The 16,934-nt window shown below is 42.0% G+C and overlaps 2 protein-coding genes across 2 annotated transcripts; both read right to left on the minus strand.

Annotated features, from left to right (window-relative positions):
* Window positions 1-956: 956 nt before the first annotated feature.
* LOC117778750 (relaxin-3 receptor 1-like) lies at window positions 957-3,119 on the minus strand. Its single transcript, XM_034614518.1, has 3 exons — window positions 2,708-3,119; window positions 1,825-2,268; window positions 957-1,729 (listed from the first exon to the last, which is right to left on the minus strand). Exons 1-3 carry the CDS (start codon window positions 2,900-2,902, stop codon window positions 1,118-1,120), a joined length of 1,251 nt encoding a protein of 416 aa, XP_034470409.1. The 5' UTR covers window positions 2,903-3,119; the 3' UTR covers window positions 957-1,117.
* Window positions 3,120-8,230: 5,111 nt separating this feature from the next.
* On the minus strand, window positions 8,231-14,417 carry LOC117778345 (cyclic AMP-responsive element-binding protein 3-like protein 3-B). The gene is made up of 10 exons (XM_034613847.1): window positions 14,397-14,417; window positions 14,059-14,187; window positions 13,484-13,715; window positions 12,714-12,844; window positions 12,360-12,470; window positions 12,020-12,126; window positions 10,198-10,266; window positions 9,168-9,252; window positions 8,700-8,793; window positions 8,231-8,614 (listed from the first exon to the last, which is right to left on the minus strand). The coding sequence occupies exons 1-10, from the start codon at window positions 14,415-14,417 to the stop codon at window positions 8,427-8,429; spliced, it is 1,167 nt and encodes a 388-aa protein (XP_034469738.1). The 3' UTR covers window positions 8,231-8,426.
* Between the last annotated feature and the right edge of the window lie 2,517 nt (window positions 14,418-16,934).

Consider the following 16,934-nt stretch of genomic DNA (forward strand, 5'->3'; position numbering starts at 1 on the left):
TACTTCTTTTGACTGTTTTCTGTTCGTGGCAGGAAGATGCAGGTTCCCTCAGTGACCCACTGGCCCAACTTTGGTGTATGCGTCTGTGTTTGTGTGTGTGGCAGGTGCCCTTATCAGTGTGCAGCTGAAGATATTTATCCATGTGCAGACTATAAAGGTTGCAAAAAGGGCAAAAGTATGGCAGCTTTTGTGCGGCTGCCTAATTTTGCCACGTCTCTGCAGTTTCGTGGCTGCAGGAGAGATTAACTTCCTCAGACGTCACTAGACTCTTTTGTCCTCTCCTTTTATTTAATGTCACAGAACACACGTGTATCCACAAAACATTTCACAGAAGCACAGCAAGGCGGACACAAAGAGACATGGAAATGGCAGACAGCATCATGCTCTATCAAACACTACCGACACTGAAAAAAATATATATATATATCGTGGAGTTAAGTTTAACTGCGAATGACAAATGAAGAGTGACAGATTCTAATGCCCTAACTGACTTAGCTATAATAACACAGATATTAAACACATCAGTCATAATGGAAATCTGACAATCTCAAATAGTACACTGCACTTTGCTTGATTGTGTGGGAAAAAGGAAAAGAAAAAAACCTGTTTGGAAAAATGGCACCATAAAAAAGGGCACACAAGTTTTAGGTAAAGTTCGACATTTACGAAAATATGCTGCCTGCCTTTCTTACTGAGAGGTAGATGAGAGGATTGATACCACACATGTCTCTGTGCAAATATGAGGCTACAGCAGCTAGTTAGCTTAGCTTAGCATAACGACTGGAAACACAGGGAGCCAACATGGTGACAAGGTTCATTCATTAGCACCCAGTAATTAACACCTGGCTTATTATTTGTTGAACAAAAACAACCGCACCAGGAAATAACTGGTCCCGTCCAAGAAATAGTCTGACATATAAACCTACGTAAAACAGCGAGTGGCCATTTTGGGGTTTTATGTTAAATCCTGGCTATTTTAGCGCTTGATGCTAAGTTAAGTTAACCAGGTGCTGGCTGTAGCTTCCTATTTCATGTTCTAACAAGAGAGGGAGATCAATCTTCTCCTTCAACTCTTAGCAAGTAAAAAGTGAATGAGCACTTTTCCTCCGACAGTGAATCACATGTTGATGTCTTTGTGTATCCCGACCAGGTTGGATGGTGCCTCCTCCACTCGTCTCCCTCTCAGAGCCAGAGTGAGGACGTGTTGGACGGAGTGAGACACCCTGAGCAGAAGCTCCTTCAGTCCAGCTCTGTACTCCCGTCGGATCAGGCAGTAGAGCACTGGGTTGAGGCAGCTGTTGGCGTGGGCCAGGCACACAGTCAGGGGGAAGGCGTAGGCCTGTGCATTGTAGAAGGCTTTACTGAAGGGCACCATGTCAAACTTGATTAACACCCCCCACATGGTGAGAGCCTGGTTGGGCAGCCAGCAGATGAAAAAGGACAGAACTACGATGGTGACGGAGCGGGTGACCTTGGAGCGGCGGCGGTGGCGTCCCCTCTCGCTCTCTGACTTCTCGGTTTCGCTTCCACTGACCACACTGCCAACGATGCGTCGGCTCAGGATGAACCTCAGGAGCAGGAGGTAGCACACACTGATGATAATCAAGGGCACGACAAATCCTAAGAGGACCTTTTGCGTTTGATAGAGTCCGAGCAGGACTTGTGGATCCCAGTGGCCTGAGTCGGAGTCAGAGAACCGCACCAAGCACAGCTCGTCATCAGCAGATATCTGTAAAAGCAACAACTGCATCAGAGGCTGTTCGCCCACAACAGACAAAACACTGTAAGCAAATCAAATCAGGGATGATAGATGAGTCTCAAAACCTGGACTGTGGTGGAGTAGAACGCATGAGGCAGCGTAGCCACCAGTGACACCACCCAGATGGTTAAACTGCCCCACTTGGCCCGAGCAGTGGCGATCCTAGGGCTTTCCATCTTCAGTGAGGTAACCAGGGAGCGGTAGCGGGTCACACTCATGGCGGTGAGGAAATAGACGCTGGCGTACATGTTCATGGTGGTGACCGAGCTGACGATCTTGCACATGATGCGTCCGAAAGGCCAGCGGAAGTCTAGCACCGTGTCTATGGCCCAGAATGGCAAGGTGAGGACGAACTGGAGGTCCGTCAGCGCCAGGCTCATCACGTAGCAGTCAATGGAGGAGTGGTGGTGGCCCCGGCGGCGGGAGTGGAGCAAGAAGAGTGCCAGGAAGTTACCCACAAGCCCCAGCACACACACCACTAGGTAGACCAGGGCGATGAGGACTCGCACCTGTCAGACAACAACACTCGGATTTAGTGTTTTCTCTTAAAGAGGATCAAACACAAATTGCACATAAGGAAATTAAAGCCAAAACCCGACATGCAGAAAAGAAAAAAGTGTTTGAAGCATGTTTTTCATGTATAATCACAAACTTTACAGAAACTTGTACATTTTATAAGTACAACATATTACATGTATGTTTTGAATTGCATTAAATATAACTGTTCTTAGAGTGTGTTTTCATCTCATTTGATTAAAAATTATGATATTGCTTTTGTAGCTTTTAAAGTCTTGATGGCATCTTACTGTCCACATTGTTATTCGTGTTGTCTTTTCTTGGCTCATGATTGGGAAGCACTTAGAGCTGCACTATAACCTGCATGAAGGTCTCTGTACAAATATAGTTGGATTACTGTTTGATTGATAAGTATGGGATAATCAAACCTACGGCCAGGTTGGCGCCGTCTCCGTGCAGGTCCAGGGAGGACTCCTTGGAGAGGACGTGCAGCCAGCAGCTCAGGGAGATGTTGAGAGTAGCCAGGTTGGAGGCTGCTCCTGTGGGACTGACCACTTTGGAGAGCTCGCGCTCGTCCTCCTCTCCACACGCGCTCAGGGCTGCGGAGGCGCTGCTGTTGCTCTGCATGATGAAGCAGCTGCGGAGGGGAAATACGAAATAAACGGGGACAAGTTACTTTTTAAAGCGATAAGTTGCGCAGGTTTCCCTCCTCTTGTCGGGCTCAGTCTCGGATGCACAAATCCCCATCGTCCCCGTCCTGCTGCATTTAAGGTTCAAAGTCCCAGCGGGAGATCCCAGCTTTATTCGAGTGGTTTCTAGAAGCGCATCTGCGTTGTTGTTGTTGTTGTTGTTGTTGTTGTTGTTGTTGTTGTTGTTGTTGTTGTTGTTTCCAGTTGTGGAGGAAAGAATAAAAAGCTTAACGATAGGAGCTGTTGAATGTGAAGGAGTCTACTTTGGAGCCTGAAGTGCGACAGCAGCCTCCTCTTCTCTCACTGATGCTCGCAGCATCCACACACTGGAGGCTTTTATAGTCGCGGGGCTCAGCTCCACCGCCTGGTGGCGCTCATGAGCGGCCCTGTCGTGCAACATGCGCTTCGTGAAGATATCAACTACAGGGAAAACCATTTCTTCTTTTCTACTTCCAGTAAAATCAGGTGTATTTTTAAAGTAAATAATCAGGGGGGAAAGATGTATGTATGCTGTATGGTAACATTAATTATGTATTATTATTAATAATAATAATAATAATAATAATCTTTATTGGTATGGCACTTTTTATGACAGAGTTACAAAGTGTTTTACAAGAGGATAAAAATGCAAAACAAAATTAACATAAATAATTGTAAAAAATTAAGTACAATAAATATAAGGAATAGGAATCGTATGGGACCAGAGGTGGGCAGTTAAAATATAAAAAATCAATACCCATTGAATGAATGTAAAATTAAATATTGAAGTAAAAAAAGCATGTTGTAAAAAGTGATTTAAAAACAGTAAAAGACGTAGCATTTCTGATCTCATCTGGAATACGTCATTCCAGAGATTTGAGGGCCCTTATACTGCAAAAGCATGATGGCCTCAGGTCACCTAATGGCGTGCAGGCTCATAGGGAGTGAATAAAACCGTGATGTACACAGGGGTTTCAATGCAAAACAAACAGGAGGCCAATGCAGCGAGGCTAGAATTGGTGCCTTTTTCCAATCTTGATGACTTGCACAGTTTTGCCATTCACTCAACCGGAATGATGGGAAAATGGTATCTAACTGCCAGCCTTGTATCTCCTGGGGTTTTCTTGAAGCAGTAATAATCCTAGCATGAGTAATACCATAGCAGGAAATCTAGCCAGGACAAGATAAAGACATCGACAAACTTGAGTAGTCCTCAAATGTGAAAAAAGGATTTTATCTTTGACATTAAGTGTAGGTGGAAAAAAACAGGAGTGGACAATTTACTTTTCTTGGACCTCAAAACGAATTTTCATTGAGGAGGTTGTGTTGTTTTTAACGGAATATATAACTGTGCGATATTTAACTAGGCCACTGCAGAACTTTTCCGAGTCATTTTTGTTCTTATTATAATTCTTGTTTACCTCATTTAAAGTTTGCTCAGAGTTTCTGCTTCCTTTGAACTGAGTTGCAGCCGGGCCATCTCTTCCCATCTTACATTATCAGAATGGCGTCGGCTATAACCTCACATTTCATCGTTGTGCTCTGATATAACCATTAGAAATCCCTGAATATGATGTGCAGCTAAAGTACAAGGGTGGTATTTCCAGGAAAGGTTTGTTTAGCCTACGAGGATTTGATGTTATGCATCAGAAATGCACATCAGAAGACTGATAATTAGATTTCAAACAGCCTTTAGTCTTTGTCAGGGAGCCAGAGGAGGGAGAGAGGGAGAGTTGTTTGTTTTCGATTTGCATTTCTTATAGGTCAGTGTTGGTATTCACATAAAGCAGCGGTGTGGCCACCTGTATACGCATCAGAGAGAAAGGAGCAGGATGGGTGAAGCTGGCTGAGACGCTCTGTCATTTTCTCAATCCTCAACAGGCAGGACTGGACTCGCTCGGACGCTCTGTGACTTATCAGTTTCCAAAAATCGTTCACATGCGTTTTTTAAAGAATTTGGCCAAAGGCAGCATCTGACACCTCTGTGATTCAACAACAACACATCAACAGTTTGCCACGAGGGACATCTTCAAATGGTCGGATTTAAAGGCCTGTCAAGACAGCTGGAGACAATTTATTCTCTTCTCTTAGTCCCTATAGCCAGTCAAGGCAACCCTGAAATAAAATCTTATGTAATTACAAATATCGATGGATAATTCTATGTATAACATTCAAACTAACTGCACAACAAACTTAAATACTACACCTGATAAAAACAAGCAAACAACCCATGAATAAAATATAACAAAATAAAATACAATTCAAAGCCACGAATACAAAGCGGAATACATAATAATATTATTTAGTATTTACCAAATTTACCAGATATTGTTGGCATCTTACCCAAAGCTCTCTGTGAACGGTCTGTGTAAGAAGGGCTCAGAGATATGGCCTAAAATTCTATCAAGTCAAAAATATTTCCAAATTGGTCAATATTGATAATTATCAAGATACATGTCACAAGATTATTTCTTTTAAGTTTAAATTCTCTTCTACTGAGTGAACGTTGTGGTTTTAAACTCTTCTTTATGAGCACATAACACTTGATAAGCAGTAAAACATATCACAAATCTGCGGTTGATCAATTAGGTGTTAAACCTCATAATGCTTACGAAATGTGCAAACATTATATCAATATATATTGGACTTGTGGTATATGCTATTCGTGGAAACTATATCGATATGATTTTTGAATTTTATTGCATCCCAACAAACACAAAACACATTATCCATTCTTCAGTATATGAAATGAACCATCTCACATAAATAATACTTCATACATGAACCGTCATCATCATTTGCATTCTGCTGAATCTTTAAAAGCTGTTTAAAGATGTTTAATTTAAATCTCATTAGTTTGTCTTTGTGTTGTGTGACACTGAGGGCTTCTTTTTGTCTGCAAGTCCCGATAAAGCCCAGAGGGAAGTGCATGTACCCTGACTTTTAATTCTATCATATTTAAATCAGATTAAATTTACATGAGGAGAGAGATAATTGTTAGAGATTATAATGAATGAGAGAAGCCTGGAATGAACTCGGCCACTGACAAGAGCTTTTCATCATTCGTCATTACCGTTCAGAAGTTCTACTCAGAATCACTTAACTGTGCTCTCTGTTATTCACGTACAGATTCAGGGCTGAGTACATCCAGTGGCCGTCTTCTTTGTCAGTCTATGTGGAAAGAGCATCACGCAGACGAAGCCATTTGAATTCACAATCTGAATGATTCCCTTTGCATTTCTGCAATGCAAAAAATATAGCAGCAGTGACAGTCAGGTTTTCAAACTGCGCCCTTTTCAGAGAGGGGACAAATTCGTTTTTAATAAAGGTCCTCTTGCGAGTAATGACTTTAGACATCGGTGTATGGGTAAAAATATCACAGTCATCATAAAGGGAGCAACATGTGCAGATTGCCACAGCCACCAGTTTGCAGAATTAATGATATTTCTGCTTCTATCCTCAAAAGCTCATGGAACCGCAGACAAACTGAGCTCGTAGAGAAAAGCAGGATAAATTATCTTTTCGTCCTGTTACCTCTTTTCACCCCCGGCCAGCAGTATCTCTGCTCAGCCCTTACATGATTGTTATTCATATAGAATTTCTACGTACATCCATATCTTTATCACACCACTGCATCCCGCTGCTTAAAGCAACCTGATCAATAATTCATTTCTCGCTCCCTCTGTGGATAGTGTACTTGCATTTTTTTGGTTCAGGTTTGCTTGAATTTATTCTGTTTAGAATTTTTAAGTTTTGTCTGTCCTCTCAGTTTTTCTATCAGCTGGGAGGCACAGCACTCAGCGAGGTTTGTTGAAATAAATGACACCTGTTCTGCAAACAGCGTCGTGTAACCTGGATTTTTAAATACGAAGGCCGACCTCAGACAATTTGTGACGAGCCACAGACTAAACTCTGTAAACTCGTAAGAGCATCAAATCAAACATAACATGCAGATGTTATGTATTCAAATAACGGCTGAATCATGCATTCTTGCCTCCACATATTATGGTCTGTTTCCAGAAATGTAACACAGGTGGAGAGTACATTTGCATTTATTTTGTTTATCCATGCTCCTTCTAGCCTGACTCCACAGGGATACAATGTAGGTCCAGTCGGTCGACCACTCAGGCCCATCTACTTGATGGACTCACATTCATGGTCCCCAGAGGATGAATCCAGATGACTTTGGTGACTTTCCTTAAGCGTCACCTTAAGCCATCTGTTGATCAGCCACAAATCTGAATATCTTACAGTATGAATTACAGAGCTTACTACTTCTATACTATACTATACTATACTATACTATACTATACTATACTATACTAGAGTGCATACATCTGCCAAGGCCCAATAGTCCCCTTATGAAACCACATTTAAATTCACTAGATCTGGATTTTTTTAATTACACACACTTAATTAGCTTGATATTTGTTTGTTATCAAGATCTATGCATCAATGTTTAAAAAAAGCCCCACCTGTAATGTTAAAGAAAGAGATTAAAAATCCTGGAAATGGAGACCGTCCTGAAAATCGATATGCTGTCTGAACTGTGACGTGCTGTGGAGGGGAACATAGATGAGGAAGAAAACGGTGGATGTTATTCTCCTGGAAAGGATATGGGAAATAAAATTAGGTTAGGTAATGTGCCAGCAAACCCGAGACATGAAGTGTTCTTGTTTAATAGATAGACTAAAAGTCATTATCCCTCAAAAGCATTTGATAATAACTAATAATGACAACATATTTCTTTGAACCAACTATAAAAGGTCTCGCAACATAGATCTAATTTCCACAGACAGTATAGCAATGAATACTTTTGCTCTAAAATTTAAACATGTAAAAAATATAATATCTACTATAAAAAACAGGCAGAGTTTCTTTTGACAACTTGCATGAAAGTGAGGCTTGGTTTTATTGAAGTGAGAAGTCATGCAGCAGTTTTTACTTATATATTTGAGGGGACGAAATTGTAGTTTTTACGATATTGCCTCGTTATTTTTGGGGATGCACATCTCTTCCAAACTCGACTTAAAAGAAATAAAACACAAAGTCACTCAGAAAAGATTTTAATCCTTAAATTATGTTCTTGCTCATATACATTAAAGTTAATAATAAAATACAGCAGTAAATTGACATTTGTCTTCTTTTCCAAATCATACTGCAAATACCTATATCATGCAGTAGTACATCAGCAATAAAATATCTGCCAGGTCCTTGAGGCTCCGTTCATCCAAAGAAAGGAGATGAAGAAACAAACAAAAAATGCATCTGTGCGGATGACCTCCTCCCCGACCTCCATCCGAATTCCAGTTAGAAAAATATTTTATTTGTGTGTTAGGGTGGGTGGCAAACACACCATGACACCTCACTCGGTCTCTGAACAGACGCTAAAAAAGCAATAAAATTGCTAATTTGGATGCTGTATCTGCAAGCAAGGCTGCACTGCTTCGCTGCTATCTTTCCTCCTGTGACGCCCGAGGAGCTCAGTGATTGTCCCGGTGCCTGTGATCCTGGTGGTAAGAGGACTGGACGTCTACCATGGGGAAATCTGCCCAGGTCCAGAGCTTCTCGGTCAGGCTGCTCAAGGCCTCAAAGCCCCTGAAGACAGTGAGGAGTGGAGGAGGAGGGACGTCTTGCACTTCATCCACTGACTGCAGGGAGCGGGACGGCACTGAGGGGGCAGAGGCATGGTGGAGAGGTGTAAGTGTATGTGTGTGTGTTAGAGAAAGACAGTGGGTGTATGCATGCCTACATACCTTTGGTCTCTGTGTACTCCGCCTGGCTGAGATGGCTGTAAGGGTCTGGCTGAAAATTTGAGGAAATAAGGAGAGAGAAAGAGAGGAGCAGAACCTGGACACGAACACAGACAGCAGGACAAAAACAGGCCAAGCACAGAGAGCAGAGGGAAACAACAGAAAGCACAGGGGTGAGGAAAAGGTGGTATTAAGCATAACCAACACACAACTGTGAACAAAAGATGAGCGCAGGTGCAACTCAAACATTTCATTCGATTAACATCTTAAATATAAATGCAACAGTGGAAAACAGGCTGTGACGTTTAATGATGAACTTGCATAAAAATCCCAGTTTTTTTGAATATATAATTAATATCAGATTTTCTTTAATACATACACAGAACTGAGCCTCTGTCTCTTGTGTATTATATCCATATGTGCCTATTATGGTTGGGCAGATGTGCAAATGCAGTGTGTAATCTGTCTCACCAGGATGCAGGTCCCTTTTTGCGTTGTCTTGCTGGAGCTGCTGGAAAGCAGAGCCTGCGCCTGGTTTAACTGCTCCAACAGAGCACTGTAATATAAATGCAGACAGAAAGACGAAAGAGGCTGTGTAAAAAAAGAATTGTTCACAGGGGAGATGCACAGGTTCCTTGATGTGCAGGCATCATTTGTCATGATCACTGGCAACTCAAACAACAAAAAGAAGAGCACGAGCATGCAGCGTCTTCCCACGTTAGCCCAGCAGCATCAGGAAGAAAGCAGCCTAATGAGGAAGCAGGATGCGGAGGAAGCGGAGCCAAATAACAGCATTTCAGGTTTCAAATTTGTAGAGGGCTTTGTATTCTGGCAATATGAGGAATGTCTGTCTGCCTCTTAAGAGGGGCCAAGGGACAAAATCGATACAGATGAAACACTGACAGATGCATTGCAACTCCCAACAAAAGATACTCAGTGTAGCTGCTTGGAAACGAATCCCAACAGTGAGATAAAAACAGCAAACAAAAAAATGAACCTAAGTCATTAAAGTATTCCAATCAGCATTTAAAGTTCTTTTGTTTGGTTCATTCAGTTGTTTAAGATGATGCCCACAATGGAATCCATATCGATAGGGTGAAGCTGATGTGAGTACTGTTTTTACCGCCACCACTTAATTGGCTCTAGAGCTAAGGATCATTGAGAAACATGTATTTGACGTGTACTTTGACTTTACAGTTTGATCCATGTCCTATCCACTAACATGGAGGAGGCCGGATTTATAACCTATACTGCAACCAACCCCAAGGGAGCGATGGCTTGACTTTTGGGGAGCAGTCATGTCATCCATCTACAGTCAATGGTTTTAAATCCCTGTAAATTGAATACCTTGTCATCTTTGGTTGATGTAAAAAGTTTTTTTCAATTTTCTCTCCACCCTTTAAAGTTATAAGCAAAACAACGAGGAAATAATCCATGGATAAATCAATAATGAGGGCACATCGTTAGTTGGAGGCCTTGTTTGGCTCATTTGAGGACTCACTGGTTGGTCTCCTCCAACTGCTGGATCTTTCTCTGCAGCTCCAGGTTGTGAGCGCTGCATGCAGACATCCTATGGAGAGAGACAGCGAGGAAGTAAGTGGAAGAGAAAAGAAACATATATTAAGAGGATATTAATAGGCCTTAAGCACTGTGTGTTCCTTCAATTCTCCTTTAGCCAATATCCGTCTGCTGAGTGTTATCTCGCACCCATTCTGAAATCTTGGGGCTCCACTCTACCCCCCTCCCCCCGACCCCATTCTACTGCTGTCTCTCTGGTTTCTTGAGTCACTATGAGTCACCCTCCATTAAGGCAGACAGACTGAGCTGAAGCATCAATAAGTGATAACCCAGTTGATACACTCTGCTTGCAGTGAGTTTGATTAAAGAAACAACAGCCGACTCTGCTCAATGCAAACTTTTGTGATCCAGGGGAAACAGAGGTCGAGGTGGGATGAGATGTTCATAGCACACTATTAAATGTAAAAAAAACTCCTATAAGATAATGAAGGATTTTAAAAGTTATTGAAATATGCACAAAGGGTTGTTTGGGGATTTTGAGGCACAGAAAGACAATGTGTTCTATGTATTCATTAAGGTATATAACACTAGGGCTTCTTGTTTCTTTTTTTGGTCTCTAGACCACAAACTCTCTGCCAATTTTTTCTTTACCACTCTGATGTCAGATTTGACTACGGTCCACAGCTCCCTCGGTTTAATGACTCCTTTGTTCTGAGATGAATCAATGATGGGGAATTTAAGAGTCCAGTGGTGCAAGTATAACCATCTGAAGCTCAGCATCAGTGCAATCGAGCAGTGCTGAAAATACACTGGCACTGCTTATGAACAATAAATTGTTGGAATCTGTCAAAACAGCAACATGCAGGGGAATTGAGGACTGCACTTCTTTTAAGGTGTTATTCGTCATATGAATCAAAGTACAGGCTTAAACATGCCGCATCGTTTGTGGAGGTGGGATGGGTGGAAGAGCCAACGTGGGGGTGGCAGGCAGGATTAATACATCTGGTGACAAAGGACGCCTGGCTGTGTAGTAAGGTTGATTCTCCACCACCTGGAGGTAGCGGAGGAGGAAGAGGAGGAGGACAAGGACTAAACTGAGCTCCATTGCAAGCAAACATTGTGAGATACTGCATCAATGCACCATCTTCAGTATAAAGCCAAGCAAGTGGAATATCACGACATGTTTGGCTATGTTTTGTCACCGAATATCTCGACAATAGACAGCATTTCAGGATTTCTCAACAGTGATAAACAGTCACATTGGTTATGTAGGTGAGGCCTCGACACATCCATGACAGTTTGTTAAAGGGATAGGTCACCCAAAAATGAAAATTCACAAGTGTTCTGATATCGTCCTCCGGAACAGCCTTCGCGAGTGGATAACAGCGGACATTTTGAATAAGAACATGGTGTAAATTAATTTGAATATCAGGGCATACGGACCCTTGGATGACACCACAGGAGCAGTATGGAGGCATTTAAAAAACAAAATCTGTTGTTTTTTACGTTGGAAGAAGTGATCACCATTTACTTCAATCGAGACTCAAGAAGTGTTTTGTGGACTCAAACACTCCCCCCCCCCCCCCCCCCCCCCCCCCCCATCAGCATAGTGGTGCGTAGATAATGAGTGCATTTTAATTCTTGGGTGAACTATCCCTTTAAAGTTACTGACAAAATACTCTAATTTTAAAGTGCTTCAGAGTACAACAGATGGCTGCAGATTAAAGCTTCATTTGCCCAGGCTGCGGAATGTGCATGAAATAATGTTGTGCTGAGTGAGGAGGCCGAGAGCAGCCGGCTCGTACCTTCCCTCCAGACAATCGAGATATTCCCTCTTCTTCTTCCGACTTTCCTGAGCCGAGCGCTTGTTGCGGATTTTCCGCCGGATCTTCTTTAAAACCTTCTCTTCAATCTTGTCAGGGAGAAAAAACACATGGGAGGATAGGGAGAAGACAGAATAAGAAAGAAAAAGGGTGAGTGAGAGGAAACTATGTTGTGTGTGTGTGTGTGTGTGTGTGTGTGTGTGTGTGTGTGTGTGTGTGTGTGTGTGTGTGTGTGTGTGTGTGTGTGTGTGTGTGTGTGTGTGTGTGTGCGTGTGTGTGTGTGCCCCATATACGTGTTTGAGTGTGTGTCCTGCTCATGTACCTTGGACAGGGGCAGTTTGCCCGGCAGGTTCAAACCCTCTTTAGCCAGAAGTGTCTTCTCATCCTCGTCAAGCTGAAGCTCTGGCAGGGAATGCTGGGGGAATTGTTGTGCCTGTGAACCATGCGGACAGAATATTGGAGTTTAAGTGACTGTCTGGGCAGCTCACCCAGAGAAAGCACTGCAGTGTAGCTCAGGAAATGTTGTTGATATCGTGCAAAGGTGGCTCTTGTGTGGGACACGTAAGCAGGGGACCATGAAGTGCAATTATCGAAAACATTGAACTCAATTATTTTTAATTAACACCCCTCATTGGTTTAAAAGCTGGGGGGGAAAAATAATTATCTCTCTACTCACTTTCTGTCCCAGGTTCGACAACAGCAGGTCCTTCACCGTGAGCGTCTGACTGGACAACAGAGCAGAGCTTTGGTTCGTCGTGAGGTAGTATGCGATTCCAAACTGCTCCTGCAGGTTGCTGGACTCCCGACCTTGGGATTGAATGAGTTAAACAGCAGGTGATGCTTCGCTTAAATAAATATTTCCACCGTGTGCCGTTCAAAGAAAAACATTACGTGTTTAGGTTGCTGCCTGCATCTGAGACCGCCGCGTGTGCTGCACCCCGCTGTGCTGCACAGTCCACTGCCACAACAAAATGCATGTCACACTTTTCTCTGTTTGAAATGTCTTTGTGTTGTTGCGGATGTGGTTTATGTGCATAAACCACATCTAAACACATCTAAAAAATGTTTAGCACCGAGGAGGTCAACCATCAGCATTGTGAAAAGGGACATTTATTCAAAAGACTTTCCCCTCAAAAGACAACTTCCTCGTGTAATGAATGACAATTGCACAGCCTTTTATCCTTTGCAGATGCTCATAAATGGGAAAAACAAATTATTTGCACTTTGAAAGGTGCCTTTAGCCTTTAGAAGCTCACTCAAAAGCCATCATTATTCTGCAGCACAACGTTTTATACCTGGCAGGGCTGCAGTGACCTGGATCACATTGTTCCTGTGGGTTTGTGTGTCTCTAAACGCTGTACTGTTTCATGTGGCTGTAAGCCTCAGAGATGTTCCTTGCCAGTCCAAAATACCAGAATATAACTGTCACTGTTAATCCAGTCTTACTTTGATCAATGGAGGCAGTTTTTTCACTGGCTGGCAGCTGATTTCCTGGAGCCTGAGGGATAGCCGGTGCGTCAAAGGTTGGGTGAGGGCTCTCCGTGTGATCCATCAGGGGGTCCTCATTGATGCCACTGTCGGTCGTGCAAGGTGACCACAGTGGGGACGCCGGCGTAGAGGAGTCACTCCCCCCCAGCAGGGAGTCCAGGAAATCATCAGCAGAGCTTCTCTCTGGACTCTGGGCCTGAGGTGGAGGAAGAGAGTATATGTATACATAATCCCATCATCTTCTTGCCATTGACTTAATCAGAAAATCATATTCTCTCACACGAGCACAGAAAAGAACATTCAATTCCTCCAGCTCATTTCCTTGTGAGTCTCATCTCATCACTGTCTGTCATTCAGCTGCATGTATACATGAAGCTGTAAATGAGCTCACATGCATGCTTCCATTAACACGACACATGACCCTTGTTATATACAGATCCCACTCGGCCATCACACTTTCATAATGAGATTCTGTGTTTGCTTTTGGGATTATTATGTCCCCTTAGTGAACTGTGCACAATGACCATACTCACATCATTAAATGTGATAGTCCACGATTGGTTGCTGTGGTAACCAATGGTTTCATCAGTGTTCCTGAGCAGGAGGTCAATGAAGTCCAACCCAGGGTGCGCCTGAAATGAACAACCAGTCTGAGTGAAGATTGAGAGTCAAGGTTTTTCTCAGTTCTGCCTAATTTTACAAAATATGATTCATATCTTCAGTTCAAATTTCTCTCACTCAACCCCACACTTGCCTTTAAAAAAGACTCAAATCAATATATATCCATTTTTACCTTCTGTAATAGCTTTTTTCTTCCACTGCTCAGGCGGAATCTTTCTCTTACGGAAATAACGATAGTTGTATGTCTTACCTTCTCTGTTTTCAGTGCCATAATTCTAATAATAAATCAGCTGCTGATGAAATTTCAGTGAAACCTTCCAGCAGGAATTAAAACACAACACACAACTAGATCAAGACGATCCTCTGTGAGGCTCTGTGTCCAGGAGCAAACCTTGAGTCTGTCTCAAGGGACAAAGTTGAAATGTCATAAGCATTACCCCATCCCAGCTGATCACTGTCCAATCCGCTGTTTAGCACACAGCTGGGAGAGCCAATCAGCACAAGACGAAGGCTCTCTGATAGATTTATTGGTCAAAGTTTCTCCTAGAGTGACATTTGATGTCCTCATCACAAGTCGCTGTTGGTTTCACATTGAATACTTTGTTGGACAGGATTGATTTACAGCTAATTTTTATTGCTTTCAAAGGCAGAGGGTGGACTGAGTCATGATTATCTTTATCTGTTAGTGACAATTAGTTCATCAGTTCAAACCACAACAACAAAAAATGTGCCAACACATATTAGCAGCATAGCTGTAAGGATGTTATTTTTGATGGACTGAAAGTTATCATCACTATTGGGATGGGAATGATTAATTAATTAAAGGGGAACCTGACCAATCGTCTACATTATAATCCTACTGCATAAATGAAAAAACTGAATAAAGTAAAGAAAATAAGAATTACAATGATAATACATTTCATTTATGTATCACTTTTCTTAACAATATTACAAAGTGCTTTAAAAGGAAGAAACTATGAGAATAAAACAATAGAACAGGAGTGGAGAAAAAAACTCAACAGATATAATTAATTACTAAAATATATAGATAGTTATAATGAGTGAGGGTATATAAGAGCCAATGTCAATTCTTTATAAAAGCTTTAATATAAAGACAAGTTTTGATAAGGGATTTAAAAGAATCTATTGAATTAGTCTGTCTAAGTTCAACTGGGAGTAACCAGACGATCTCCGTCCACTGATCTTAGCTCAAGAGGGTAAATACCAGGTCAATGATTCTGAAAGGTACGTAGGTCCCCGACAGGGAGCCAGTGTAAGGGGTGATGTGGTCCTCCTTTTTTGTCACAATGAAAAGGCAGTAGCAGCGTTTTGCATCAATTGAAAACGATGTTGGGAGCTCTGGATGATACCAGAAGTGAAATCCATTACAGCAAATCACAGCAAGATGAAATAAAAGCATGAACAACTTTGTGCAAATCAGCAATTGACTTAATTTTGGAGATTGCGCTTGAGGTGAAAGAAACAGGATTGAACAACTTTCTTCATTTGAGGCTTGAGGCTACTCACATAAACACGTGAACACACCTGGAACTCCATCCAAACCGTTTGCGTTTGTGTTGCAATGTGGGTAATGTATGCATCCGATCAGGCCTGTAACTTAGAATCATGTCAAAATTTGACTTTGGTTTGCTCAATATGTCAGGCTATCATTAACAAGGCTGTTTTCAGCTCAGCTGTGTTGTTGCGTACTTATTTGAAAACGTTAACATTCGGACAGGATCAACCACAGACTGTATTTATAGATGGACGACGTGTCTCCACTTCCTCCCACTCTCCAGAAATTAAGGTAACATATTCCAGATCAAAATGCTGCCATCTTGTCTATTTAGAGCCAGAGTGTGCGCAGGAACAATTGGGGGAGGGAGCCGTGGTTGCCATACATGCGCTTGACCATTCGCTACTCATTCTCAGCTGTCAATCGTGACGTTTTACAGCATAAAATAAATATTTCAAACCAAATTTACCAAAAATAATTAGCACTTGAACAATAATCAGGGTTACAAGAACTCCCTAAAATAACAGAAAGCATCCTGTAGAAAAATGTATTTGACGTGTACTTGGACTTTTTAGTATTGTGCATGTCCCATCCCCAAACATGGAGGAGAGGGGATTTGAGATACTTTGGCTTTAGTTTTTGGGAGCGGTCATGTTGTCCATCTTTACGTCTATGATAAGGAGAGGCTCAACATACAATAGAGTTTTGAAGTTTTCTCTGTAGTGTCTAGAAAGCTATAAGCAAACAGACTTTTTGTCTTGTCCATCTCCCATCCACAAACATGGAGGATTCAGTCAAGAGGCTTTGGCTTCGACTATTGGGGAGCTGTCATGTGCAGACATTGCTTTGATTCAAAGGCACAGAAGAAAAACAAAGTTTGGAATAACAACACAATCACACACTTATTAATGAATCTGTCAAACCAAAGTCCTCGATGCAGAAATTGTCAAAATTGTTCCAACTATCCTTTCATCTGGAAAACACTCCCTCTGGTTCTTTGTGTACGTTCATGAGGCACTTGTTATTATTCAGTTTCTGTGAACAATGACATTATTTAGCTTTTCTCTGGCACAACCACCACTGTGCGCCTCACAGTGTCTTATATTTATAGCCATAATTAGAAGCATCTGTTTCGTACCATTACAAAACATACAATCCATAAAGCAAAGGGATTACATAACATATTCTGGCAGCAGAAACACAAAATGATACTTGCTAAGTTTCAAAGGCGTGTCTAGCGATTATCACAGTGGGGGAAGAGATTTGATCAAT

Source organism: Hippoglossus hippoglossus, chromosome 17, assembly GCF_009819705.1.
Source record: "Hippoglossus hippoglossus isolate fHipHip1 chromosome 17, fHipHip1.pri, whole genome shotgun sequence".
In the NCBI taxonomy this organism is placed as follows: Eukaryota; Metazoa; Chordata; class Actinopteri; order Pleuronectiformes; family Pleuronectidae; genus Hippoglossus; species Hippoglossus hippoglossus.

What these genes read in the sequence shown, in the direction of transcription:
- LOC117778345 (XM_034613847.1), bottom strand. Translation starts at nt 14,417, where the DNA reads ATGGCACTGAAAACAGAGAAG. An exon ending in TGTCGAACCTGGGACAGAAA is followed by an intron (nt 12,471 to 12,713) that starts GTGAGTAGAGAG and finishes CATGGTTCACAG; the next exon opens with GCACAACAATTCCCCCAGCA. An exon ending in CTCGATTGTCTGGAGGGAAG is followed by an intron (nt 10,267 to 12,019) that starts GTACGAGCCGGC and finishes CTCTCTCCATAG; the next exon opens with GATGTCTGCATGCAGCGCTC.
- LOC117778750 (XM_034614518.1), bottom strand. Translation starts at nt 2,902, where the DNA reads ATGCAGAGCAACAGCAGCGCCTCCGCAGCCCTGAGCGCGTGTGGAGAG. An exon ending in GAGACGGCGCCAACCTGGCC is followed by an intron (nt 2,269 to 2,707) that starts GTAGGTTTGATT and finishes GTTGTCTGACAG; the next exon opens with GTGCGAGTCCTCATCGCCCT. An exon ending in TCTACTCCACCACAGTCCAG is followed by an intron (nt 1,730 to 1,824) that starts GTTTTGAGACTC and finishes TTGCTTTTACAG; the next exon opens with ATATCTGCTGATGACGAGCT.